This window comes from Phyllostomus discolor, chromosome 2, assembly GCF_004126475.2.
Source record: "Phyllostomus discolor isolate MPI-MPIP mPhyDis1 chromosome 2, mPhyDis1.pri.v3, whole genome shotgun sequence".
Lineage (NCBI taxonomy): Eukaryota > Metazoa > Chordata > Mammalia > Chiroptera > Phyllostomidae > Phyllostomus > Phyllostomus discolor.
In genome coordinates, this window is record NC_040904.2 from 159,913,461 (window position 1) to 159,940,688 (window position 27,228).

Sequence of the window (27,228 nt, forward strand, 5' to 3'; positions counted from 1 at the left end):
TGGAGTGATGGTCCAGTTCTTTATTTAGAAACCTGATTGTTCGAGAACATGAGTGGCGGGTCGGTACCCTGCCCTTTTCACTGGATTGTTTCAGAGGTGGTGGGCAACTTCCTCCCATGTCCTCAGCAACTGAGGAAGGCGCCTCAACTCAGAAGCAGACTGTGGGGAACAGTGTGGCAAGGGAAGGGAGCAGGAAATCCCGAGCTAATCCAAGAGCAGGGGGTAGGTGACTCCCAACAGCAGCAGGGGCAGGGGCCTGTCTCCCAGGGCCTGCTACACAGCACACCCTTCTGGCTCCCTTGCTCTGCTCCGCTCTGAAGATCTCTAGGGAGGGAGGGAGCAGGGAACAAGTTAGGGGACATGACAGGGAGCGGGTGTGGGGACAAGCCTGGGAGGACAAAACTCACAGGCCTTGGGTGGTCTTCCAGGCAGCTCGCAGCAGTAGCGCTACCCCACAGCCCCTCCACACCCCTGGCTGGGGCCCCAAAAGTCCACAGCTCATCCTACTCCCAAGTTTTGCCTTCAGAGTTTCAGGGGGTGGGAGACGAATGGGGAAGCAATGAGGCCAGTCTAGGAAGACTCTGGACTCCTTGCAAACGGATGGCAGTAGCGGGCTCAGAAGTCAAACTCGTCCAGGTCTCCTGTGCCCTCCCCGCCTCCAGAGCCCCACACCCGCCGGTAATTGCTCTCCAGCTCTTTTTGACGCTGCCGCTCCTTCTGTGCCTCTTCAGCTCCCTGCACCTGGTGAGGGGTGCAAGGGGTGAGCTGGAGTGCTGGCTGGTGAGCCCAGGGAAGCCCTGAGCACTGGAGGACTCAGGAGCCAGCCGCATGGAAAAGGAAGGGAAGGGGGCACACACACTTCATTCAGGGCTCTTGCCGAGGACCTCAGCAGCCAGGACCACCAGGCTCTCTTACAGATGAGGAAACCGAAGCCCAGAACCTGGCAAGGCTGGGATGTGCCGGCGTCACCTAACCATGCTCTCAACAACACAGCGCACTGGAGGGGGACAGGCTGGTGATCCCAGACTTGGGAGTGGGAGCCTCTCACCAAGATATTGAAGAAAATCTCCTTAAGGTTTTTCGTGTCCTCATCTGTCAGCCACCGTGCATCCTCCTCGGTCCCTTCAGCCCCTGGTCGGACAATTTTGATCTCGATTTTTCCTGGACAGATGCGAGATGGGCAGTGAGAGGAAGCGGGGTGGGGGGTGGGAGCTTCAGTGCAGGTCTTCTGCCCCCCCCAGGTCCCCAGCCGAGGTTCCAGTCCTCGACCCAGCCCCTCCGCTTCCGGCAGCAAGCCCTTCCAACAGCTCTGAATCCAGCCCCGCCCCCAGGGCCCACCTTCGGCTGTGAGTCCCTCCCTCTCCAGCAGCTCTTTCACCAGCCCCTCGATTTGTTTCAGCTGCGGGTTTTCCCGTTTCATCTCGAGGACTGTCAGATCCTGATTGGGGCCTCCGTGACGGAGCTTGGTGACCCGGACCCGGACTCTGTGCTCAGGATCCTCCTCTTAGAGGGGGAGACACACAGGGAGACACAAAGCAGAGCAGTGACTCCAGGGTTAGGGGCTGCAGTGGTCACTTCTCCCTACGCCATCAATCGGCTTTGGAGTTATTCCACCTCAAACTCGTACGAGTCAGAGCCCCAAATAAGTTAGTTCCCCCTACCCCATTCCAGCCTATAAAGTTCCCTCCACCGACTGCAGCCTCCCTTCTCCCCTCTGGACCCAATAATTCTGCCTATCACCTGCAGGAAAACAACTGTTTCCTGAAACAAAAATCAGGCCGCCTGGGCCTACAAAGAAGTTTTGTATTAAGAAGCAGGGGTGCAGGGGTGCCAGGGGTATGCTCTCACTCTCGGAGCACGGCCAAACCTTTCCGCCGGCAGCCCCCCCCCCCCCGCAAGCGTTACTTTTGTCTTTCTCTCTCCTAAGCTCCAAGGGCCCTTTTTTGCTTCTGTAACTTGTTTTCTGAGCCTGTGCAGCCCAGCTGGCTCTCTTCTACTGCCTCTGTAACTTTCTAAATAAACGTATTCTTATAATTTGAAAAAAAAAAAAAAGAAGAAGCAGGTAGGAAAGCTGTGGTTTGGCACTCCCTATGTTGGTGCTCAAAAGCCTCGTCCATGTTTACACAGAAAGTAGGTTGGAGGGTCCAACGTGTGAACATTCCACTCGGAATTGTCTGACCTCCACACGCACAGAGCCCCATGGAAGGGACACGGGGGAGCCGGAAGAAGGTATGACTTCCAGTCTGTCCAGGCAATTGACTTCTGAGATGCTGGCTGCCTGTTCACACTTTGCCGGCTGGGGCTGCTCCCGGGCGTCCCGCACAGATGTGCAGCCTGCAGTGCACAGGCTCCCAGCCACTCAGTTAAGATCCACTGATCGCCCACGGTGTGCCAGTCAGAGTACTAAGCACTAGGCACACAGGCACACAGGAGCCAGTCAGAAAACAAGGCAGACGTGCTCCAGAAGCCGCTTCCCAAAGGATGAATAGGAGGTGGTGAGAAGGCAAGAGTGAGCGCAGTGCTCCAGAGAGGGAAGCGGGCATTCACCCTCAGAGGGGAAAGAACATGTCGCCCTCCTGCGCACATACATGTCACCCTCCTGCGCACACACGAGCTGAGTGGTAAAGACACGGGATCCGGCTTCCCAGGTGACAGCTCTCACCTGCTGGTCTGAGGGAGGGGGGCGGCTTTCTGGGGACAACCCTCCTTCTCCTGTGCTTCTTCACCAGCTCTGGACTCTGCTTTTCCTCCAGCCTTTTGATGAGTTTGTTGAGAGTGGATGTCAGGGCCAGCATAGCTCGATCACGCTCCGACTCCTTCTTCAGCCCATCTGGGTCCAGCTCCTTCTCTGTCTGGAATGCCCAAGGCGGGGGTGGAAAGTCAAGGAGCAATGAAAGTCAGTGGTCCATGCTCTACATGAGAGTCATGTCTAAGGCTCATTCTTCTCCGATTCCCCTTTCCCCACCCCCCCCCTTTTAATTAAATAAACAACTACCATTTTGGAGAGCCCTGTCCCATGCAGCCCCTCGGCCTGCCTTGCCCACGGGGCAGACCCTGCAGAAGCAACCAGAGGGCAGAGCTGTGCTCACCTCCTGGATGATGTTCTCCAGCTCTCGCTCCATGCCAGCCTTCACCTCTGAACGCAGCCGTTCCCGGTCTGATGGGAGCAGTATCCCTTCCAATTCTTTCTCAAATTCTCCTAGTAACTGCCTTTCATCCTCATCTTCATCCTCATCCTCATCATCTTCTTCTTCTTCCACCTCCTGCTGATGTTCTGTGTCACCCTTTGCCTTCACCTCTGGTTCACTTGGAGGGGCTTCTGCAGCACCATCTGTGGGCTGCTCTTGGCCTGCATTTGGCTTCCCCTGGGTGGGTGGGGATCCAAAGAAAAATGGGAGATGGTTGGGGTTTCAGTAGAGGCACATGGTGGGGGGCGGACAAAGGCAGAGTGGCTGGGGTATGGCAGGGGGGCACCAAAGAAGAGTGAAGGCAGGCAGGCAGCCCCATGGGACCCAGCTCAGGCCCAGGTCGGGGTGATTCTCCAAAGGCTTGCAGCGGGCAGGTGGGTTCTACCCCTCCACTGAGCAGGGCCCGTACCTTTTTCGTTCCACCTTTCAGCTCCTCTATCAATCGAATCAAGTCTGCAGGACTCCGAATGACTTTGACCTGCACATTACTCTGAAAATCTGAGATGGAAAAGCAGGAATGAGCCCATTGTGTCCTAAATTCTACTTTGACCCTCTGAGGAGAGGAGTTGAGGAGACCAAGGAAGGACACGGTCCTTGTCCCCAGGAGCTATCTTCTGGTTAGAGAGGTGGGGTCGCCAGAGCCCTCCAGAAAGCACTGGGCTGAGCTGGACTCGGGTGAGAGAGAGAAGGGTGCTTACAAGCTGCTAAGGCCCCTGCTCTTTGACGCACTGCTGAGGCCCTTCGGGCAATCACCCCAGATTTTAGGGCTCCGGAAGAGATGCTGGGGCCAGGTGCTCCTCTCCCTGGATCCTGTTCTCCACTTACTGGCTACTCAGTTACAGACATTCCGCTGTGAACTAAAGATTCTCCTCATTTATTCTCACAGCAACCCTCTAACACAGGGTGATAGTCCACATGTTATGGGTGAGGACACTGAGTTTGTTAAGTGAAATCACCCAAGACTACAAAGTCAGCAAGTAGAGGAACCACTGTGTCTGCTGCCTCTGTTGAAGACAATTGTCTACAAAGAGTACTAACTCCTATGAAAACAAATTCCCTGCTGGCCTGGCCACCCAGCTTCCCTCCTAGTGTTTGTCTCTACCCCCAGCCCCACCTGTCCAGAAATACCTTCAAGCAGGAAAGGAGACATGGAGGGTTCACTCACCATCGGGAGAGCCTGGAGCTGGATCTGCTGGCTCGAGGTTTGGTTCCTGCTCCTGATGAGAAGAAGGCAGAGTCAAGCATGTAAGCTTGGTTATGCCGACCATGTTCTTAAGGCACTGGTGCTGGGTACGTCCTCGCATCCCGAGACAGATGCGGGCCATCTCACAATGACCTCAGCTTGAGTGGCCTCCGTCCCAACGTCCAGGTCAGCCTCATCAGAGAAGTAGCTAGGAGGCTGCTCTCACCTCAGCCTGTGCCTCTTCCCTTCCTTGGACCTGGTCCTCTGGCTCATGAATCATCATCTTCCAGAAATCTGGTTCCTTACTGTCATCCTTGGCTGGGCTTGCAGCTGGAACGCAGAGAACAGGGAGGAATCAGAAAGGAGGGGAGCAATGGAAGGGAACCAATAGAATGAGGACATTCCCCCCCTCTATTACCAAGGCAAAGGGCCCATAGTACTTTTTTTGGTTTTATTTTATGATTTTATTTACTCATTACTAGAGAGAGGAGAAGGTAGGGAGAGAGGGAGAGAAACATCAATGTGTGCGTACCCCCACCTGGGGACCTGGCCCGCAACCCAGGCATGTGCCCTGGCTGGGAACCGAACCAGTGACCTTTTGTTTGCAGGATGACAGCCAACCAACTGAGTCATGTCTGTCAGGGTGGGCCCACAGTACTTTTTTACCCCACACCCGAAAGCCAGCCCAGGACGATAGACTGGAGAAAGGAAGAAATGGAGACAAGTTTCATGCAACAGGTGAAGTGAGGCCCTACCTGCTCTCTTTGTGGGCGCCACCCCAGGGGCGGTCTCACTCCACACTGGAGGGTCCAGGTCGTGCAGCTCCTCTATCATTTTATCTTCGTACTGCTTTGAGTCTACGGAAAAACAGCACGCAAGCAGGACAGGGACACATGCCTCCGGGCTCTTCAACACTCTGTCTGTCTTCTATTTGTCCCCTCCCCATGTTTCTCCTTCCTCTCCTTGCTCTTTTAATCACTCACCAGCTTGCCTCTGAAGGTAGGCCAGGTACTCCTCAGGCTGCAGGGCAGGGTGACAGAGAATGGCCTGCGGAGCAGCGCTGGGTGGGGGCCGGAGGAGAGGGTGGGGGCAGAGCCGAGGAGTCCGAACAGTCAGCACATAGGAGCAGGATAAGGGCTCGTCCACACGGTCAATGTAGTCCCCAGAAATGCCAGCACCCTCATCACAGAGGAACTGCCCGGGCAGAGAAGGCAAATGAACAGTAGTTACCACCAATAATTACATTTAGTTCTCAGGGATTAGTACCCAGAGTTGCTACAATATATTACCTCAAATGTCCAGTTTTCGACAAAAAGTTATGAGCTGTGCAAAGAAACAGGTAAGTGGGACCCTTACACGGGAAACAAGCAGGCAGCAGGAAATGCCCATGCAAGGGCACAGATGTCGGATCTCACAGAAGAACACTTTAAGGTAATCCTTGGAGAAAATGTTCAGAGAACTAAGAATTTAAATCATACAATGAATGTTCTCTGACCACAGTGAAATATTAGGAATCAGTGATATATCCCTGATCAGTGTGGCCCAGTAGGTTGTGCATTGTCCTGCAAGGCTAAAGGTCATCGGTTTGGTTTTGGGTCAGGGCACTTGCCTGGGTTGCAAGTTCAGTCTCCTGACAGGGTGCGTACAAGAGGCAAACAATGGATGTTTCTCTCCCTCTCTTTTTCCTGCCCCTCCCCTCTCTCTAAAAATAAATCATCTTTAAAAAAAAGTATCTAATTTTAAAAAAAGAAAAGAAACTAAAAACAATAAGCAAACTAAACCCAAAGCAAGCAGAGGGGAGGAAATAATAGAGATCAGAACAGAAATAAATGAAATAGAAAATAGAAAAACAATAGAAAAAAATCAATAAAACTAAAAGTTGATAGTTTATTTTATTTAAAGATTTTATTTATTTAAATTTATAACAGAGGAAGGAAGGGAGAGAGGGAGAGAAACATCAATATGTGGTTGCCTCTCACACGCCCCCACTGGGGACCTGGCCTGCAACCCAGGCATGTGCCCTGACTGGGAATCAAACCAGCAACCCTTTGTTTTGCAGACCACCACTCAATCCACTGAGCCACACCAGCCAGGGCTAAAAGTTGATATTTTGAAAGATCCATAAAAGTGACAAAACTTTAGCTAGACTTACCAAGAAAAAAAGAGAAGACTCAAATTAGTACAGTTGTGAATGAAAGGGAAAATTACTCCCAATCTTACAGAAAGAGGACTGTAAAGGAACACTATGAATGCCTATACAAAGAAAAATTAGATAACTTACACAAAATGGACAAATTTCTAGGACGACACAAACCATCAAAACTGACTCAAGAAGAAGCAAGCAAAATATAACCAGAGACATTGAAATTAAGAACAATCTCCTGGCTGGCGTAGCTCAGTGGATTGAGCTCGGGCTGGGAACCAAAGTGTCCCAGGTTCGATTCCCAGCCAGGGTACATGCCTGGGTGCAGGCCATGACCCCCAGCAACTGCACATTGATGTTTCTCTCTCTCTCTTTCTCCCTCCCTTCCCTCTCTAAAAATAAATAAATAAATAAATAAATAAAATCGTAAAAAAAAAAAAGAAATTAAGAACAATCTGACAATAACAAAGGGGGAGGGTGGAAGCAAGGGAGGGAGGTGGGTTTGGCAAAAAAGAAGAAGAAGAAGAAGAAAAAGACAATGTGAATAGACCTATAACAAGCAAAGAGATTGAATTAGTAATCAAAAAACCATCTACATAGAAAAGCCTGGGCCAGATGGGTCTACTGGTAAAGTCTACCAAATATTTAAAAAGTAATAAATAGCAATGCTTCTCAAAATCTTCCAAAACAAAGAGCAGGGAACACTTCCAAACTCATTTTATAAGGCTAGTGTAATGCTGATACCAAATCCAGACAAAGATATCACAAGAAAAGGAAGCCACGGGCTAAAATCTCTTATAAATATAAACTCTCCAAATCCTCAAATAACACCAGTTAACTGAATTCAGCAACACGTAAAAAGGGTTCATACCATGACCAAGTCAAATTTGCTCCAGATGTACAGAGTTAGGATAACATTAAAAAATACTGATTAATGTGATTAAAACACCCTATCAAATAGAGTGTATCCTATAGAATAGAGGATAAAAACCACATGATTATTTCATTGGACACAGAAAAAGCATTTGACAAAATTCAACACCTCTTCATGATCAAAACAACAAACTAGGAATAGAGGGGAACCTCATTAACCTGATTAAAGGCATATACAGAAAATCCACGGCTAACATCATACTTCTCGGTGAACAACTGCACAGCACCAGCCCCCCCCACCCCATCAGGACGAAGACAAGGATGTCTGCTCCTGCCGCTTGTATTCAGCGCTGTACTGGAGGTTATGGCCAGGGCAACTAGACAATAAAATGAAATGCAAGGCAACTAGATTGGGAAAAGTAAGACTATCTTTATTTACAGATGACCTGATCTTATATACAGGAAATCCTAAGGAATCCACTATAAAAAAAACTATTAGAACTAATAATAAATGAGTTCCTTAAGGTTGCAGGATACAGGAATCAATTGTATTTCTACATATCTGCAATGAAAAATCCAAAAATAAAATTAAGAAAATAATTCCATTTGTAATAGCATCAAAAAGAATAAAATAATTTGGAATAAATGTATCAAAATTAGGTATAAAACTTAAGCTCTGAAAACTATAAAACACTCCTGAAAGAAATTAAAGACTTAAATAAATGGAAAGACATCCAAGTTCACAAATCACAAGGCTTAATATTGTTAAGATGGCAATACTCCCCAAACTGATCTTCAGATTCAACACACTCTCCATCAAAATTCCAGTTGCCTTGTTTGCAGAAGTTAACAAACTGATTATAAAATTCATATGAAAATTCAAGAGACTCCAAACGGCCAAAACAATCTTGAAAAAGAACAGCCCTGGCTTCTGTGGCTCAGTGGATTGAGTGCCAGACTGTGAACCAAAGGGTCGCTGGTTCTACTCAGTCTAGGGGCATGCGAGAGGCAACCACACATTGATGTTTCTCTCCCTCTCTTTCTCCCTCCCTTCCCTTCTCTAAAAATAAATAAATAAAATATTGGAAAAAAAAAGAAAAGAAAAAGGAGAACAAAATTGGAAACTCACACTTTCAGATTTCAAAACTTGCTACAAAGCTACAATAATCAGGATAGAATGGTACTGACGTAAATATAGACATACAGACCAATAAATCAGAGTTGAAAGTCCAGAAATTAACCTTCACTTTTATCATCATTTGATTTGCAACAACATTACCAAGATAACTCAATGACAATAGTCTGTTTTCAACAAACAATGCTAGACCAACTTGATACCTACATTCAAAAGAATGAGGTTGGACTCTTACCTGATACAGTATACAAAAATTAACTCCAAATGGATCAAAGACCTAAATGTAAAATTACAAAACTCTTAGACAGAAACATAGGTGTAAGTTTTCAAGGCCTCAGATGAGGCAATGGTTTAATTGGATATGATATCAAAAGTACAAATAACAAAATAAAAATAGATAAATTGGAATTCATCAAAATTAAAAGCTTTTGTGCTGCAAAGAACATCATCAAGAATGTAAAATGACAACCCAGAGTATGGGAGGAAATATTTGCAAGTCACATATCTGATAAGGGACTTGTACCCAGAATATAAAGAAATTTTACACCTCGATAATAAAAAGACAAATAATAAAATTTTAAAACAGGCAACAGACCTGAATAGACACTTCTCCAAAGAAGATAAATTGCTAATAAGCACATAAAAAGATGCTCCACACCATTAGGCATCAGAGAAACACAAATCAAAACCACAATGAGATGCCTCTTCACATTCACTAGGAAGACTATAGTCAAAAAGTAAAAACAAGTGTTAATGAAGATATGGGGAAATTAAAACCCTAATGTACTACTGGTGCGATTGTAAGATGGTGCTACTGCTTTGGGAAATCAGTATGGGAAAAAAGTATGGCAGTTCCTCAAAAAGTTAAACATAGAATTACCATATGATCTAGCAATTCAATTCCCTGGCATATACCAAGAGAAATGCAAACATATGTCCATACAAAAACTTGTTCACAAGTGTTAAAGGAAGTATTGTTAATAATAGCCAAAAAGTACAAACAACCCAAATGTTCACCAACTAAGGAATGAGTAAATAGAACATGGAATATTATGTATTTGGCAAAAAAAAGTGTAATGAAGTACTGGCACATGCTACACATGGATGATCTTTGAAAACATGGTAAGTGGAAGAAGCCAGACATAAAAGGTCACACACTGAATGATTCCGTTTATGTGAAATGTTTAGAACAAGCAAATCTACAGAGACAGAAAGATGAGAGGTCGTCCATAGTGGAAGGTGAGGGTCCAGCGGGTGTGGAGTGGAGAGTGACTGCTACAGGGCAGGGGATTTCTTTTAGGGTGATGACAATGTTCTAACACTGATTGTGATGATGGTTGTATCACTCTGTAAATATTCTAAAAAGTCACTGAATTGTATGCAGAATTGTATGGTATTTAACTTATATCTTGATAAAACTGTTATTTAAAAAATAAATAAAAGAGCCCTGGCTGGTGCAGCTCAGTGCATTGAGTGCTGGCCTGCAAACCAAAGGGTCACCGGTTTGATTCCCAGTCAGGGCACATGCCTGGGTTGTGGGCTGGGTCCCCAATACGGGGTGCACGAGAGGCAACCACACACTGATGTTTCTCTCCCACTCTTTCTCCCTCCCCCTCTCTAAACATAAATACTTAAAACCTTTTTTAAAAAAGAGATCATAATTAGACATAAACCCAAATACAAATATAACAAATGGTTAAATTTTTAAAAAATACAACTATATGCTGTTTAGAGAACACATTTAAAACATAGGAACGTAGAAAGGATAAAAGTTAAAGTATGAAAAAATATAGTAAACAAATAGTGAAAGCTGTTATAGCTATATTATTATCATACAGGAGTCTTTGAGTAAATAAGTTACTAAGATAAAGAAGGTCAGTTCATAATGTGCAAAAGTTAAATTTATGAGGAAGATAATTTAAATGGCATATAATTCTTTAACTTCTTCATTGTCTGTATTTCCTTGGTAGAACAGGAATTTTTGCCATTTTTTCCACACATACAAATCTCAACAAATTTAAAAGGACTCAAAATAAATGATACAACCATAAAAATTCTATATAAGTTATATTAGAGAATCAGGCAACTTGAAAGTATTGAATATTTGATGACAATAAGGAATTACTGTTAATTTTTTAGTATAGTTACATTTTTAAAAGAACTCTAATCTTTTAGGGGTAAATATAGAAATATTTATGGATGAAATGATATAATATCTGTACTTTGCTTCCAAATAATGTGGGAGTGAAGGAGGCAGTGGGGGGAGGTGGGCAAGGGTGTATCTGAAGCGAGCCTAGCCACATTTGTTGAAGCTGGATGATACATGGGAGGTTACAGTACAATTATCTCTGAGTTTATATATTTTTAATTTTCCATAATAAAAATATTTTAAGATATTCTTTAAATATAAATAACCTGCACCACAAAATTATACTTTTAAGATACATGTATTTATATATATGGTATATATATATATATACAGGTATATATGTATAATGTAATCATCTTTTGTGATAACAAAAAATTGGGGAGGAAATTTTAATAAGTGTAGAAATGGTGATAAAATGATGAAAAATTCAAAAAATGGAATATTATGCAGATATAAAAACAAAGAACAAAGCTCTGGATGTACTGCCATTGAAAGATGTCTAAGAATTATTTTTCAAGATATATAAAAACAAGGGGAGAATGTGTGTCTAATATCCTGCATGTTGTGTGTAAAAGAGAGGGAAAGGAAATGAGGATCTCTAGTTCCACAAACTTTGCCTGTAAGCGTACAAAGAAAGGCTGGGATGACATGCTGAACTAAGAGCAGGGTCCCCTGGGGACAGGGCTCTATGGGAACTAAGCAGATAGAAGGTAAGTTTGGGACGGGGAATCCCACTGTACACCTTTTTATATTCTGTAGGTTTTGAATCATGGGAAGGTAGTATACATTTACAAATTAGGTAAAGAAGTTTATAATAACCATAAACAATTGTGAAAAATATATAAAATAGTACTTGGAAAGATATTATTAAGAGATATATTAAACATAATCAGAGACATTGAAATAAAGAACAAACTGACGGTAAACAGAGAGGGGGGAGAGGGGGTAATGTGGGAAAGAAGGTGAAGGGTCATCAAGGAACATGTATAAAGGACCCACAGACAAAACCAAACAGGGTAGGATTGAGGATGGGAGGTGGTGGTGGGTGGGGCAGGGGGAAGTGGTGGCAGGGAAATGAAGACAACTGCACTTGAACAATTTTTTTTAAAGCTGAATTTCTTTTTTTTTTAAAGATTTATTTATCTATTTTTAGAGAGGGAAGGGAGGGAGAAAGAGAGAGAGAGAGAAACATCAATGTGTGGTTGCTGGGGGCCATGGCCTGCAACCCAGGCATGTACCCTGACTGGGAATCGAACCTGCGGCATTAACAACAATTTTTTAAAAATCCAAAAGACAAGAGGAAAAGCTGGAAATGAATGAGCTAAGCATTTATTTCCAGAAGTTAAAAAAAGAAGAGCAAAGTAAACCCCCTGAAAAGTAGAAGGAAGGATAATAAAGACTGAATGGAAATGAATAAAATAGAAAGCAAATAGGATAGAGAAGCTTGACAGAGCCAAAAATTGGTTCTTTGAAATGCTAATAAAACTGACTTACGCCCTGGCTCATGTGGCTCACTGGCTGACTGCCAGCCTGCAGAGTTGTCAGTTCGATTCCCAGTCAGGGCTCATGCCTGGATTGCAGGTCAGGTCCCCAGTAGGGGGTGCATGAGAGGCAACCATACATCGATGTTTCCCTCTCTTTCTCCCTCCCTCCCCCCTCTCTAAAAATTAATAAACAAAATCTTTAAAAAAGAAGGAAGGAAGGAAGGAAGGAAAGAAGGAAGGAAGGAAGGAAGGAAAACTAACCCCTGGTGAGACTGACCAGTGACAAAAGAGTGAGGCAAAAACAGCCAATATGGAATGAAAAGAGGGACCTAATTATAGATGCTACAGAAATTTAAAAGATAATAGGATATCGTGAACAACTTCATAACAGTAAATCTGAAAACTCAGATGAACTAGACAAATTCCTAAAAAACTAACACAATGTAACTTACTTAAGCTAACAATTAGAAATAAACTAACCCAATTGAAGGTTCCTAAAACCACTAAAGAAATAAATCAGTAGTTTAAAATCTTAACGCAAAGAAAACCTAGACCAAGATGATGTTAAAGATGAATTCTGGCAAATATTCAAGGAATAAAAAATTGCAATTCACACACTTTCCAGAGTGCAGAAGAAGTGAGAATATTTTTTAGCTTCTTTTTTGAAGCTAGCAAAACCTTGTTACCAGTACTAGTAGGAAAAACTACAGCTCAGTATCTCTCAGGAGATATGCAGGCATACCTCATTGTAGTGCACATCGCTTCATTGCGTGTCACAGACACTGTGTGTTTTACAAATTGAAGGTAAGACCCATCAGCAAAAACATCATGACTAGCTGAAGGCTCAGATGATGGGTGGGTTATTTTAGTAACACAGTATGTGTACTGTTTTCTTAGACATAATTGTGTTGCATACTTAGACTACAACGGTGATTTTCAACCTTTTTCAGCTCATGGCACACTTAAGCTAATTACTAAAATTCTGTGGTGCACCAAAAAACATATTTTTGGCCAATCTGATAAAACAAATAGATATAATTTTGATTCATTCACAACAAACAGCTATTGTTATGTTTCGGCAGTTGTCATTTTTTTTACTTGACAATCTAAGGGAAAAGAGGACAGTGTCCCTGACTCAATAGTCAGGTACTGCAAGTTTTAGAAGTTCTTGCATCAGACCAGTGTGCGTTTTGCAGCACACTGGTTGAAAACTGCTGGACTATAGTGCAGTGTAAACATAAGCACTGGGAAACCAAAAATTTGTGTGGCTCATTTTGTTGTGATATTCACTTTATTGTGGTGCTCTGGAACTGAACCTGCGTTATTTCTGAGTTATGCCTGTATACAAGAGTCTTTTGAAAAAGTGCAAACTGAATCCAGTAAGATACATTCAAAAGCAAGGGTCAAGAATAATACCTATGACCAAACTGGGTGCACCTTAGGAAGGCAAAATTGGCTTAACATAAATCACTTAATTTCAAGTAAAGGTTTGGCTTAATATTAGGATATCAATTAAGTACATTAGTTTAAATCAGTTTCATATTAATAAATACTAGAAAAAATGATCATTAGGAATCAGTGAAATGCAAATCACAGTGAGATACTGTTACATACTCAATAAATTAGTAAACATTTAAAAGTCTGAAACTCTCAAATACTGACCATGATATGGCCAATACTGAGTGATGGGACCTCATACACTGCAATAAGAATGTATTAAATGAGAACAAAAACTGGAAAATACTCTGTATTGCTAAATAAAGTGGCACATGGACTCACCTTCATACCCTCTTTACCCAACAATTGTGCTCCCACATGGAATTCTCTCTAATGAAATTCCTGTACATTATATTAGAGGGCACTTAAAAGAGTGTTGTTCACAGCCCCCATGAATGCACTGCAGTTATAGCCATCAACACGGATGAATCTCAGCATGGATGAAACAGAGTACTGAGCAAAAGAAACAAGTCCCAGAAGACTTCTGTGTATATACCCTGGGTGTTTTCATACAGTATGATGCCATTTGTATAAACTTCAGAAAAAAGCTAAATCAAATGGGATGCATACACAAATGGTGAAACGCTAAAGAAAAGCAAAGGAATTATCCTCATAAAGTCAAGACAGCAATTCTCTCTGTGGGAAAGGGTGAGAGGGGATGGGGCATACAGGGGCACACAGTTGGTTTTTAAATCATATTTATATATTTATTTATTTTTAGAGACAAGGGGAGGGAGGGAGAAAGAGAAGGAGAGAAACATCAATGTGCAGTTGCCCCTCATGTGCCCCTCACCCCGAAACTGGGGACCTGGCCTGCAACTCACACATGTGCCCTGACTGGGAATCAAACTGGCAACCTTTTGGTTCATAAGCCGGTGCTCAATCTACTGAGACACACCAGCTAGGCAGGGTTGCTCTGAAGGTGCTGTCAATGTTCTCTCATAACCTGAAGTGATTAGATAGGTATTTCCTTTATTATTCCTTAAATCATGCAGTTATGATTCATACAGTTTTATGTATTATAATATATTTCACAATAATTTTTGTAGCTGTGAACAGAAAAATAATGGTCACAACATTAAGGTATAAGAGGACCAATTCACCATGAAGACATCACAATTCTGAATTCACATGCACCTAACCATCTCAAAATATATGAAGAAAAAATTAACAGAACTGCCAAATCCACCATTATAGTGAAACCATTATAGCGAAAATTTTAATACATCCCTTTCAAAATTGATTGGGCAACTAAACAAAAATGAGTCAAAAGTGTGAAACAAACTTGAACCAAGTAATTAGAGAAAACACATGTTTTCAAGCACACCCAGACCCTTTTTTAAAGTTCGCCACTATGGAAGTTTTAACAGGCCCTGCCTGGTGTGGCTCAGTGGGTTGGGCACTGTCACAAGAAACCAAAAGGTCCCTGGTCCGAAAGCTTGCATTGCAGGCCAGGTTCCCTGCTGGGGGGCATGCAAGAGGCAAGGGATGGATGCTTCTCTCACACTGATGTTTCTCTCCCTCTTTCTCTGTCCCTTTCCCCCAAAATAAATTACAAATCTTTAAAAAATGTTTCAATAATCACCAAGAGAATCTCACCAAGAGAATCACTGACATAAAATTAGAAATCAATAGCAATCATATAAAGACAAGAGAAATGCAATACATTTATTTAGAAATATAATAAGTATAATTCTAAATAAGTTCTGAAGCAAAGTACAAATTACAGTGAAAACAGAAACACCACATATCAAAACCTGAGGGATGCGGCCAACATGGTCCTCAGAATGAAGTGGATGACTAGGAGACGAGAATGTGTGGCAGCAGCCCACACCAGAAGTCAGAAGAATAGGTGTAACTCCTATGGAGACAAAGGGATAGTCTGGCTATTATACCAAGAGCTCTTACAAACTGAGAAGAAAAAAGATCAACAATCCATTCGGAATATGAGCAAAGAATTTAGATGGTTGAAAGAAAAGAGGAAAAAGACAAATAGCTCTTAAATAAGATTACTTATCTCTTCCTAAGAGAAATGCAGTTAAAATCATACTAGGAAATCATTCTCTATCTGATGTTTATCTGATGATTGCCCAAAATCCAAAAGTGTAAAAATACACTGGGTTGGCATAGCTGTAGGGAATCTGGCATTCTCATACATGGCTGTGTAACTAATGGTACATAGAAAACTGACACAAGTCTACTCCCTGGGATTTAATCTCTATAGGTATACTCTATAGGTTTATGGCTATGCACTGCAGCACTTCTGTGTTAATAAAAAAATTAAAACAACCTAAATGTCTATCAACAGGGAACTATTTAGACAAATGATGGAATAGGTTTATAAGAGAATAATAGCAAATATTAAAAAAAAAATGAGGAGGTGCCCTAACTCAATTGGTTAGAGCATTGTCCCCATGTGCCAAGGTTGTGGTTCAATCTCTGGTCACAGAACATACAAGAAGCAACCAATGAGTGCATAATTAGGAAGGACAACAAAATGGTGTTTTTCTTTCTCTCCCTCTCTCAAAAAGAAAAAAGGAGGCTTTTAATATATTGATTTGGAAAGTACTCAAAGATATATGCTTGATATATATATATGCATTAAAAAATATAAGTGCATAGCCCTGGCTGGTGTGGCTCTCAGTCTGTGGATTGAGCACTGGCCTGTGAACCAAGGGGTTGCAGGTTTGATTCCCATTCAGGGCACATGCCTGGGTTACAGGCCAGGTCCCCAGTGAGTGGGGGTACACACAAGAGGCAACCACACATTGATGTCTCTCTCTCTCTCTTTCTCCTTTCTTTCCTCTCTGTCTAATAATAAATAAATAAAATCTTTAAAAGTATATGAGTGTATAAAAAGAAGCTAACAATGATTACCTTTCTTAAGGGCATGGGAACAGGTTAATGAAGGGAAAGGTGTGTTAAGATTTTTCTCTGCATACTTTTTTAAAGCATTTCTATATTTAAGCTATGAAAATGTAGTAACTATTCAAAAAACTAAGTATAGAACTTTTAAATGTGAAAAAACTCAAGAAATTGGGAGGAAAACAATAAACAGAAAGAAAGGAGGAGGAAGGAAACAATAAACACAAAATAATGAAGACATTAATGAAATAGTAAACAGACAATAGAGAGGATGAACAAAGTCAAAAGATGGCTCTTGGAGTAACAGACAAATCACTAGCAAGACAGATCAAAAACAAAGAGAAAAGGCAGTCAATATTAGGAATTAATAAGAGGATCTATCTTCAAAAACAGATTATGAAAAAGTAAGAAAAACTATATTTTTGTGGCTAATACATTTGAAAATGTAGATGACAAAATGATAGCCTATGAAATTATAATTTATTAATGTTTCATATATAGTAAACCTAAAAAAATCTTAGTCATTTTAAGCATGACACCAAAGACATAAGACAATAAAAGAAAAAAACAGATAAATTAGGCTTCATGATAATTCAAAACTTTTGTGCATAAAGAACACAATCAAGAGAATGAAAAAGCAACCCACAGATTGGGAGAAAATATTTGCAAATCTTGTATCTGATAACAGACTAATATCCAGAATGTATAAAGAACTCTTACAACTCAATAACAATGAAAAACAAATATCCCCATCCAAAAATGAGCAAAGGATTTGAGTAGACATTTCTCCACAGGAGATATACAAATGGCCAATGAACACATGAAAAGATGCTCAGCATCATTAGTCATTAGGGAAATGCAAACCAAAACTACAGTAAGATACCACTTTCATAAAAATGAAAGAAAATAACAAGCATTGGAAGGGGTGTGCAGAAGTTGGCATCTTTGTGCATTGTTACTGGAAATGTAAAATAGTGCAGGTACTGTGGAAAAGTTTGGCAATTCCTCAAAAAGCTAACCATAGGATTACCATGAGGTATACTCCACTCTCAGGAACATACCCAAAAGAATAGAAAACAAGGACTGAAACAGATACTTGTACACGATTGTTCATTGCAGCATTATTCACAATTGCCAAAAGGTGGAAACAACAGAGTATCTACTTATTCATCAATAGATTAAAAGGTAAATAAAATTTGGTATATGAGGTCTGTCCAGAAAAAGTCCAACTATTGTTAATATAACAAGAACAGTTTGCATGACATGGATGTAACCTGGCTGCCAAGGAGAGTGGACTCATGTGTGAACAATGATGACTTCACTGTACTAGTCAGTGGAGGCGGTAGACACCATTGAGTGAGAATGTGTACTGTGTGGCCATCGCATTCAAAATAACTTAGCAAGTAGAGTAATGAATCTGCATCAGATTTTGCATTAAGCTTGAACATTCCTCCACATAAACTAGTCACATGATTCAGAAGACTTTAGCTATGGGCAATTGCTGCCTGGCAGCTTCATCACAACGACACACCAGCTCATTCGTCACATCTCACCCAGAGTTTTTTTGGTGAAACATCAAATCTCCCAGGTGACTCAGCTCCCCTACAGCCCAAATATGGTACCCTGAGATTTCTGGCTTTTCCCAAAACTAAAATCAACTTTGAAAGGGAAGAGCTTTCAGACCATCAGTGAGATTCAAGAAAATATAACAAGGCAGCTAATGGCAATTAGGAGAACTGTGTGAGGTCCCAGGGTGACTACTTTGAAGGGGACTGAGGTGTCATTGTCCTATGTACAATGTTTCTTGTATGTTCTTCAATAATTGTCTCTATTTTTAACAGCACATGGCTGGATGCTTTCTGGATGGGCCTGTATATGCACAATGGAATATTACTAAATATTCCATGAAAGGAATATGCCATAAAAAGGAATAAAAGTCTGATATATGCTACAACATGGACAAACTTTGAAAACATTATACTAAGTGAAATAAGCCAGACACAAAAGGACTAACATTGTATGATTTCCCCTTATGTGAGGCCTCTAGAACACGCAAATTCATAGAGACAGAAAGTAAAACAGGCCCTAAGAGGAAAATGGGAAGTTACTGATTAATAAGGATGGAGTGTCTATTTGGGATGATGAAAATTCTGAAAATAGTGGTAATGATTATACAACATTGTTAATGCACTTAATACCACTGAATTGTACACATAAGAATTGTTAAAATGGTAACTTTTATGTTATGTATATTTTACCATAACTTAAAAAAAATAATAATAAAAACAAATGAAGAATGCCTATATAGAAAAAAAACAGACATTGGAAAAACGGGCAGTGCACCCAACTCACCAATAAAACACACACTCCCTGTAGCCCAGTGATTCTATTTCTAAATATTTCCCCGGAGGAGCTGTCACACATTCACAATGAGACCTACATTGCAAGACTGTGTGTGAGAGCATTAGACTGAAACCCAACTATTTCTCAATAGAGGAATGGTTAAATAGACGAGGAAACAACGCGGTCATTACAGTCGCTGAATTAGTTATCTCTGCGTTCTGGCACAGAATGGCAAAAACGCTGGTTAGTGAAAAAGCAAGTTCCTAACACTGATGTATAGTTTTACAACAGAAAACAATATATATCGTCCATGATATGTGCATCAGTAATACAAGTGAAAAGCAAGGAGGGAGATGGTTGCGGTTGTTTGTGCAGAGGAGGGAGAGGGAAGAAACGAGAGGCTGGGCTTTAACTATACCATTAGTGTTTTATTCCTTTATTTAAAAAAACTAGAGATCTGAAGCAAATGTGGTGAAATGTTAACATCTGTTTAACTTGGCAGTGGGTTTATGGTCTCTGTGACATTTTCTCTATGTTTGAGCTGTTTCATAATTAAAAATTAAAAAGGAAAAAAATCCTAGATCTCTCTGAAATTTTATGTAATGTAAGAACTGAGATAGGGATCCAAATTTATTTAATTCCAGATGACTAGCCAATTGTTCCCAAACCCCACGAAAACGGTAGTTTTCCCAAACACTACATGCACTGTTCCTACCAAGACATCAGGAAGCTGGCACTTCACCAGCCTGCCCTGGAGAGAGGGACTGACTCAGTAACACAAGCAAGGAGCTTGAGTGGTCTGTCAGGGTATGAAAACTAAAAAGAAGAAGCAACCAGGCAGGAATGCCCCCAACTTTATGTCACTAAAACCTCTAGACTCCCCAGGAAATATACCACCACTTCATTCTAGTACCCACCCAAGAGCCCCCCTCCTCAGAGTAACTGCTTCCCTGTGTTCTGCATACCAGCCTGGCCCACATCTCTTTTTCTTTCTCGGTTACCTCAACCTCTACCTTCTACTTGGTCCACCCAACAGCATTTAAACATGCTCCTATCTTGACTGCAAATTGGTACAGCCACTATGGAAAACTGCATGGAGATTCTTCAAAAAATAAAAACAGAATGATCTGAAGACCCAGCAATTCCACTTCTGAGTATATATCCAAATAAGTCCAAAACACTAATTCATCACATCTCATGCAGAGTTTTTTGGTGAAATATCAAATCACCCAGGTGCAAAAAAGATATATGCACTCCTATGTTCATTGCTACATTATTTACAACAGCCAGGACACAGGAGAAACCTAAGTGTCCATGGGCAGATGAATGCACGAAGAAGATGTGGTACATATATACAATGGACTATTACTCAGCCATAAAAAACAATGAAACCTCACCATCTGTGACAACATGGATGAACCTAGAGGGTATTGTGCTAAGTGAACCAGGTCAAAGGCAAATGCCACTTAAATGTGGAATCTAAAATGAACAAAATAGAAACAGATTCAGAAACACAGAGGAGCAAATCTGATGGTGGCCATATGGGAGGGGGTCTGGAGGGATAGGTGAAAAGGTGACGGGATTAAGAACTACAAATTGGCAGGTGGCAGCCATCTGCTCCTCAACACCATGGCTGCCCTAGACGCCTCATCAAACCAAGATTGTCAAAAAGAGGACCAAGAAGTTCATCTGGCACCAGTCAGACTGATATGTCAAAATTAAGTATAACCGAGGGAAACCCAGAGGCATAGACTATATATAGGGTGTGTGGGAGAGTCAGGGGCCAGGTCCTGAGGCCTAACATGGGACATGGGACATGGGAGCAACAAGAAAACAGAGCACGTGCTGCCCAGTGACTTTTGGAAGCTCCTGGTCCACAAAGTCAAGGAGCTTGGAGTGCTGCTGATGTGCAAGGAATCTCACTGTGCTAAGACTGCTCATGGCATCTCCGCAGAGAACCACAAAGCCACTGTGGACTGAGTGGCCCAGGTGGCTGTCAGAGTCGCCAATCCCAATGCCAGGCTGCACAGCAAAGAAAATGAATAGACAGATTGCGTGCACATTGTATTTGTGTTAATAAAACCATAAAATTCTGCCAAAAAAAAAGTACAAATTGGCAGTTACAAAATAGTCACAGGAATGTAAAGTACAGCACAGAGAATACAGTCAGTAATATTGTCATAACTGTGCATAGTGTCAGGTGGGTACTAGACTTATCGGGGATTACTTTGTGAGTTAAAAAATGTCTAACCACTATGTTGTAAAAACTAAAAATTAAAAAGAAAAAAATGCATGCCCCCATCCTGAAAAATAAAACAACAAAGTAAGCACCCTCCCCACAGGTGCTCCCACTAGTGCCCACCTTTCCCTCTCCTTTGCATCCAGACTCCCCCATGTTCCTCAACACCTCGTCTTCGCCACCCCGCTGCAACTGCTCCAGCAAGATCACCAACAGCCTCTGTTATTAAGTCCAACCAAAGTACTGGTCGGGGTGATAAGGAGTAGAGGACTTAGGAATTTTCATCTGGTTTTCATGCCTACCATCTGAATTTTGTTTCTATGTGCATGCTTTGTTTTTATTAAAATAATTAATTCCATGACCATGCATGGTTTTTAATTCCCCTTTTCCTGGAAGGTTCAGATGCAGCCAACATCCTGGACCAGTCTCTGCTTGAGATCTTTCCTTTCTGGGTTCCATGTCACCATAGTCTCCTCTCCAACCCACTCTTCTCAGCAAAGCCCCCTTCTACACCCTGCTTTCAATGACAGTTCACTCAAAGGTACATCCCACTTTCCTCCTACATACTGCTTCTTTGGCGGGGTATTCTATCTACACCATGACTCCGATCAGAACCAAGGTGCTGATGACTCCTAGCCCTCCAGGTTCCATTCGGATCGCTCTCCCGAGTTCCAGACCCACAGATCCAATAGCCTCTCCAGGTTTCTCTACTCAGATGCCTGCAGGCACTCAAATCATCCTGTTCAAAACCAAAATCATTTTCCTTCACCACCTACTCTCTTCCCACCATACCTATCTCAGCAACAGAATCACCATCTATCCAATTGGTCTTCATCCCCCGCCACCTTGTGTTCTCACCTGCATTACAGCAACTGCCTCCTAATCTGTTTTCCAATCATTTTCTACACTTCAGCCAGAGTGAGCCTTCAAAACAAAACTGAGTATGGTGTTATTCTGCTTAACATACTTCATTGGCTTGCCCCGTTTCTCAGACTGTCCAAACTCTTCAACATACCTAGAATTTCTTGACCTGTGACTCGTCCACGCCAAACAACTGCCCAGCTCCCCTCACATAACCTCCCAAACCCCAATCCCACAATTCTCTCCAGTCACCGTGAACAGCTCTCAAGTCCTGGGATAGGCCATCTTCTCACCTCCCCATCCTTCGATCACCAATCCAAAGGTCACTTTCTTCCAGAGGCCACTCCTTTACCTACACTCAGTTCCTTCATGTTGTGCCCCCTGTAATGTGTACTTAACTCCCAGAGTATTTATACTGCTTGTTGTCGCTGCTTATTTAATGTCTACCTCCTGAGGGCAGGACTTGGCCTCTGAGTCATCATTTTAGCCCCAGTTCCTATTACAGTGCTTGCACAAGGCATTATGTTCAATAGATATGAGGACAGTGCAGTCTTCACACCCAGTTCTTGACATACTGAAGCTACAAAGAAATAAGGAGAATACAATGAAGTGCTACAATGGATTATTTATGTGGATGTCCGTGAGCTGCTATGGTCTGAATGTTTGTGTCCCCCCAAATCCCTATGTTGAAATCCTGATGCCCAATGTGACATTAGGAGGTAGGACCTTGGGTGGGGAGGTGATTAGGTCATGAGAACAGAGCCCTCATGAATGCGATTAGTGCTCTTATAGGAGTCCCCACAGAACCCACTAACCCCTCCTACCATGTGAAGATACAAGCACTCTGTGACCTGGAAGACGACCCTCACCTGACCACACTAGCACTCTGATTTCCGACTTCCAGCTTCCAGAACTGTGAAATAAATTTCTGTTGTCCGTAAGCTGCCTGGTCTGCAGTATTTTGTTACAGCGGCCCGAACAGACTGAGACATGGACGCATGTGATGTGGATGCATGTACGTGAAGTGCTGAAGGAGCACAACTAATTTTCTGTGTTAGCCAAGAAAGGACACATAAAATAGGTGACATTTGAACTGGCTTATTCCTTTCATTCAATGAGTAATTTCTGGGCACCTACTTGGTGCTAGGCACTGTTTCATACATGAAGATACATCAGAATATAAGATGGACATTGTCCCTGCCTCCCTGGAGCTTATTCTAGTGGGGCTGATAGACAGAAAGAGAGATTAAATTCAAACAAAGAAGATGATTTCAGGAAGTGATTCATGTTTTGAAGAGTATAAAATGCTGAAGGAGTTTACCAGGAGGGGGACAGACAGGTGAGCATGTGTGTGCAGGTGTGTCCGTGTGTCTACATAAGGTCTCCCTGTGGAAGTATCACAGGGTATAAAATCTGAACGAGAGGATGAAGGCAGGTATTCAAATACCTGTGGGGAGACAGTTCTAGGTGGAGGGAATAATGAGATCCACTGGTTCAAGGACAGAAAAAAGGTCAGTGGGACAGAAACACAATGAGTATTTTTATCTCCGGGCCAGGCTTGATCCTTGGACTCCAGAATATCAGAGCCAACTACCGACTGGATATCACCATTGGGATGTCCAATAGGCATCTTTGCCTTCATGTGCATAAACCAACCTAGTTTGCTCCTCCAAACCCACTCTTCCCCACGTTACTCAGCGACAATTCGATTCTTCCAGTTGCTGCAGCTACAAACTCTGGAGTCATACTTGACTCCACCCCACATCCAATCTATCAACAAATCTTATTGGCTCTTCCTTCAAAATACATTCAGAATCCGACTGCTTTCCACCAACTTCACTGCTACCACATTGGTCTGGGTGGAAATATTTGGAATTTACCCTTTAAATAAGGAAGAATCATCAAAGGTTTTCCAGTCTGGGCAGAGGAGTGACATACATTTATAGCAGTGTGATCGGTCCAGCTCACAGCAGTTCACAAGAGCCAACCGGGAAATTTTCAGGAATGTTGCAAGACAGATGGCATTATGATAGTAGCATGAATTTAGCCATGGTAGGGATACTTACACAATGGGTATGGCAAGCATTATAAATCAGGGTTCACCTCTTTACCCCTTTTACTCTACACTCTGGTAATGTGGCTATTCGACATTTACCAGCACACAATTGCACGTGCAAATGTGTATTACAGAAAGATAATTCTTGTACAATGTGGGTGTCTACAGGTGTATTAATGAATATACATCAGGATCCCCTAAGGGACTTTTCCTACCATACATCTGCCTGCCTGCCTGAACTCGCTGAGGACCACTAGATCTGGAACACTTGTTTGGAGGCTGTTGGCAGTAATGTAAGTGAGAGAGGAAGGTGCAAAGCACAGGAAAGAAGAGGGGAGTTGTGAGAGAAATCTAGAATAGAATGAAAGGGCTTCAGAATTTGCTCTGAGAGAACTCAACTCCTTTCCTTCATATCATTCCTCCATTTGTAATCACAGGCTCATTTCTGTGATTCTTTTGCTAACATCTGTCTGCCTCTCTAGACTGTGCATTCCATGAGGGCAAGGGCTGCATGTGTGCCCACCACTGTATCCCCAGAGCAGAGCCCAGTAGCTGCACCGGCAAACCTCACTGAAGAGCACAAACCCTCACATGAAGGAGGACAGAGAAGAAAAAAGAACTGTCAACGATGACACTCAGGGTTTGGAGGGGATCTGGGAAATGTTGATTAGAAGTGTTTCTGAATCTGCAGGCAATTACACAGAGCTGGTAGCTGGAAATATGAGTCTTAAACTCAGTGTTTAGGGCCCAGAGAGACCATCTTGACTGTAAAATGCAGCCTTGCCCTCCTCCATTAGAATCTGAATTGTCACTGAGGAAGTATCAACTTCCCTCTTTCAAGACTCACCCGAACTTCAGCCTCTCGGGGCCTCCCATTGAGGTCGCACTTGGACCCATTGCCATAGGTCTGGCTATGGTAGCGTTTCAGGCGATGCTGCTTGGAGGCCTGGGCGGGGACATGGGGCAGGAGAGATGGGGCATGAGAAAGAGAGCAAGGAGGAAGAATGGCCACCAGATCCCAAGAAAGATGTAGCTAACCCCGACCCTCCCCTTCTTGTCAGGACTCCTAGTCTGCAGTCAGCAACCCTTTCTCTCCCAGCCCCACACTCCTGCCACCTTGGCTGTTTCATCATCCCAGTCGAAGGCCGATTGGTAGTAGCCGAGATAGAGCACTTCACCTTTGATCTCTGAATCTGCAAGAGAAACCATAGTGAATCACAGTTATTCCCTTTTAAGAGGATTAGGAGGGTAGGGGTCAAGGGAGGCAGGTCACTTCTATGATAGGTTGCTAAGGGCTTAGGAAAAATGCAGGCATGAGTCACCTTCCATGTGGTACTGCTGGATGTGGCGTCCATAACAGAATTCATACGTCCACCAGTCCTTGGTCTGACAATTAAAAGAAAATCATGAGGATGGAAGTGCAGATGCCTCTTCTTAGAACTAGAATCTCTCCTGGCTCTAAGACACATAACCTCTCCTCTACTTCTCATATCCCTCTGCTTCCACACTTAATCTGCCAGATTCTCAGACAGGAGAGAGGGCTGTTTTACTCTGTGACTCAGAGAGACACTTCTAAAGTCTGTTTTCCACCAGTGGACTTTCTATGCCTCCTTTTTCAAAGATTTTTTAAATTCTTTTTTGCTCCCCATAAAGGTAAGAATCATGGCATTCTTGAAGCATTCAGACCAGGCAGACATAAAATATAAACTGAATTCCTACATCATTTCATGTGCTATTCTAGTCACTGGGGACACAGCTTTGAACAAGGGAAACTCTCTCACTTCACGGACTTACAGTCTACTGCTGGGACTCAGACCAAAAATAAATAAACGGATGATTCAGTTAATGAGATGACTTCAGATGATGAAAACAAAGTAGGATACTGGGGTGGAGTGACAGGGACAGCAGCTAACTTTACTAGAAAGACTTCTCAAGGGGAGTCTCCCTCTTACCCCGCACTGACCCTCTTTAGTCACCTCAATCTTGGCTTAACCCTAATTCTGAAATCTATTCTAACCCTCCTCTACATTTACCAAAGTGTCACCAGTGGTTGCAAGATTCTTTGCTTCTTTCCTGTCCATACAATGTGCCTACTCCTCCAATGGTCTTAACTTTGACAGGTCCTCCCCATCCCACCTTACTCACTGACACCCTGGTTCTCAGACAGACTGCTAGTTACCAAGCCCTCATCTCACCCACCCCAGTTCCCTTCACCTTCAGCAGACAAGGAGCATCTTTCATTGGGCTCAGGAGCTCAGGGATCCCAGGCCCCTGGTAAGCAGGTGTCTCCTCCTCCCTTTCACGCTGAAAGTGAATGGCTCCAGCTGGCAGGCGACATTCATAACGTTGCTTGTACTTAGAGGAGACAATCACCACGTCAGAAGCTTGGCTCTGGGAAAGAAGGGAGGGAGAGTCAGGGGACAGGGAGACAAAGAGAGGCTAGGTCAGGAAGAACAATGAGATCCCTCTTCGGATCCTGGGGCAAAGCCCGGTCAAGACGGAATGAGCCACAAGTCCTCCAGCTGTGTTTGGCACTATCACTTCTCTACCAGGCCGAAGTCTGGGGGTGTTTCAATCAGGAACTAGGACCGAAGCTGACAGCAGGAAGCCCCGCCCTCCCATTCCTCGGGCCCCAAGGGAATAATGGGTCTCAGTCTGCGACCTTTAGGGAACATCGTAAAACCCCTACCTATTCTTTCCGATTCTCCTTAGGCTACCGCCACCGACTCCACAGCTGCCCTTCTTCTACTTTTCTCCTTCTCCTGGCCCAGGACCCTCGCCCGATCTACGCCTCCTCACCTGCCCTCCCATAACAGGCAACGGAAGGATCTCGATCCCATAACGCATCTCACTCAACTCCTCCAGATTCAGGCTCCCGACACCGCCAGTCAGAGCTGCGGGTAACAGGAGCCCCAAAAACAGCAGCCCCAACAAGCTGGACAGCAGCTGTTCTGCCGCCATCTTTCGCTTCCCTCCTTATCCAGAACTCCTTCCGCCCTAAACCTGGCAGCGGCCTCATCACGTCTATTACCACCCCAAAGTTTCATTGGTTAGATGTTCTGTCCCTCTCATGTACCCTGGTCTCATTTGTAAACGTGGCTCCAAAGCCCACTGGGAGGTGGATCATGATGAGTACCAAAACCACTCGCTTAGTGTAATTAGTCCTAAACGTCAACCAATCATCGATGAGATCAGACTACCTCCCACCCTTT

The 27,228-nt window shown here is 43.1% G+C and overlaps 1 protein-coding gene across 5 annotated transcripts; it reads right to left on the bottom strand.

Moving 5' to 3' along the window:
- OS9 (OS9 endoplasmic reticulum lectin) lies at window positions 1–27,018 on the bottom strand. Of its 5 annotated transcripts, none has more exons than XM_036018739.1 (15): window positions 26,816–27,018; window positions 26,231–26,407; window positions 25,339–25,402; window positions 25,133–25,209; window positions 24,864–24,962; window positions 5,356–5,565; window positions 5,127–5,232; window positions 4,598–4,701; window positions 4,354–4,405; window positions 3,598–3,686; window positions 3,090–3,365; window positions 2,663–2,852; window positions 1,339–1,503; window positions 1,049–1,161; window positions 1–820 (listed from the first exon to the last, which is right to left on the bottom strand). In XM_036018739.1, exons 1-15 carry the CDS (start codon window positions 26,975–26,977, stop codon window positions 728–730), a joined length of 1,977 nt encoding a protein of 658 aa, XP_035874632.1. In that variant the 5' UTR covers window positions 26,978–27,018; the 3' UTR covers window positions 1–727. The 5 variants fall into 5 exon arrangements, with proteins under 5 accessions (XP_035874632.1, XP_028387804.1, XP_035874631.1 ...); XM_028532003.2 differs by having other exon boundaries at window positions 1–741; window positions 5,127–5,228; window positions 5,355–5,565; window positions 26,816–27,016; XM_036018738.1 differs by having other exon boundaries at window positions 1–741; window positions 26,816–27,015.
- Between the last annotated feature and the right edge of the window lie 210 nt (window positions 27,019–27,228).

Coding starts and splice junctions, on each gene's coding strand:
- OS9 (XM_036018738.1), bottom strand. CDS start 26,977: ATGGCGGCAGAACAGCTGCTGTCCAGCTTGTTGGGGCTGCTGTTTTTG. Junction 5,566..24,863: donor CCCGAGAGGCTGAAGTTCGG/GTGAGTCTTGAA, acceptor CTGCCCGGGCAG/TTCCTCTGTGATGAGGGTGC. Junction 4,702..5,126: donor GGCGCCCACAAAGAGAGCAG/GTAGGGCCTCAC, acceptor TCTGCGTTCCAG/CTGCAAGCCCAGCCAAGGAT.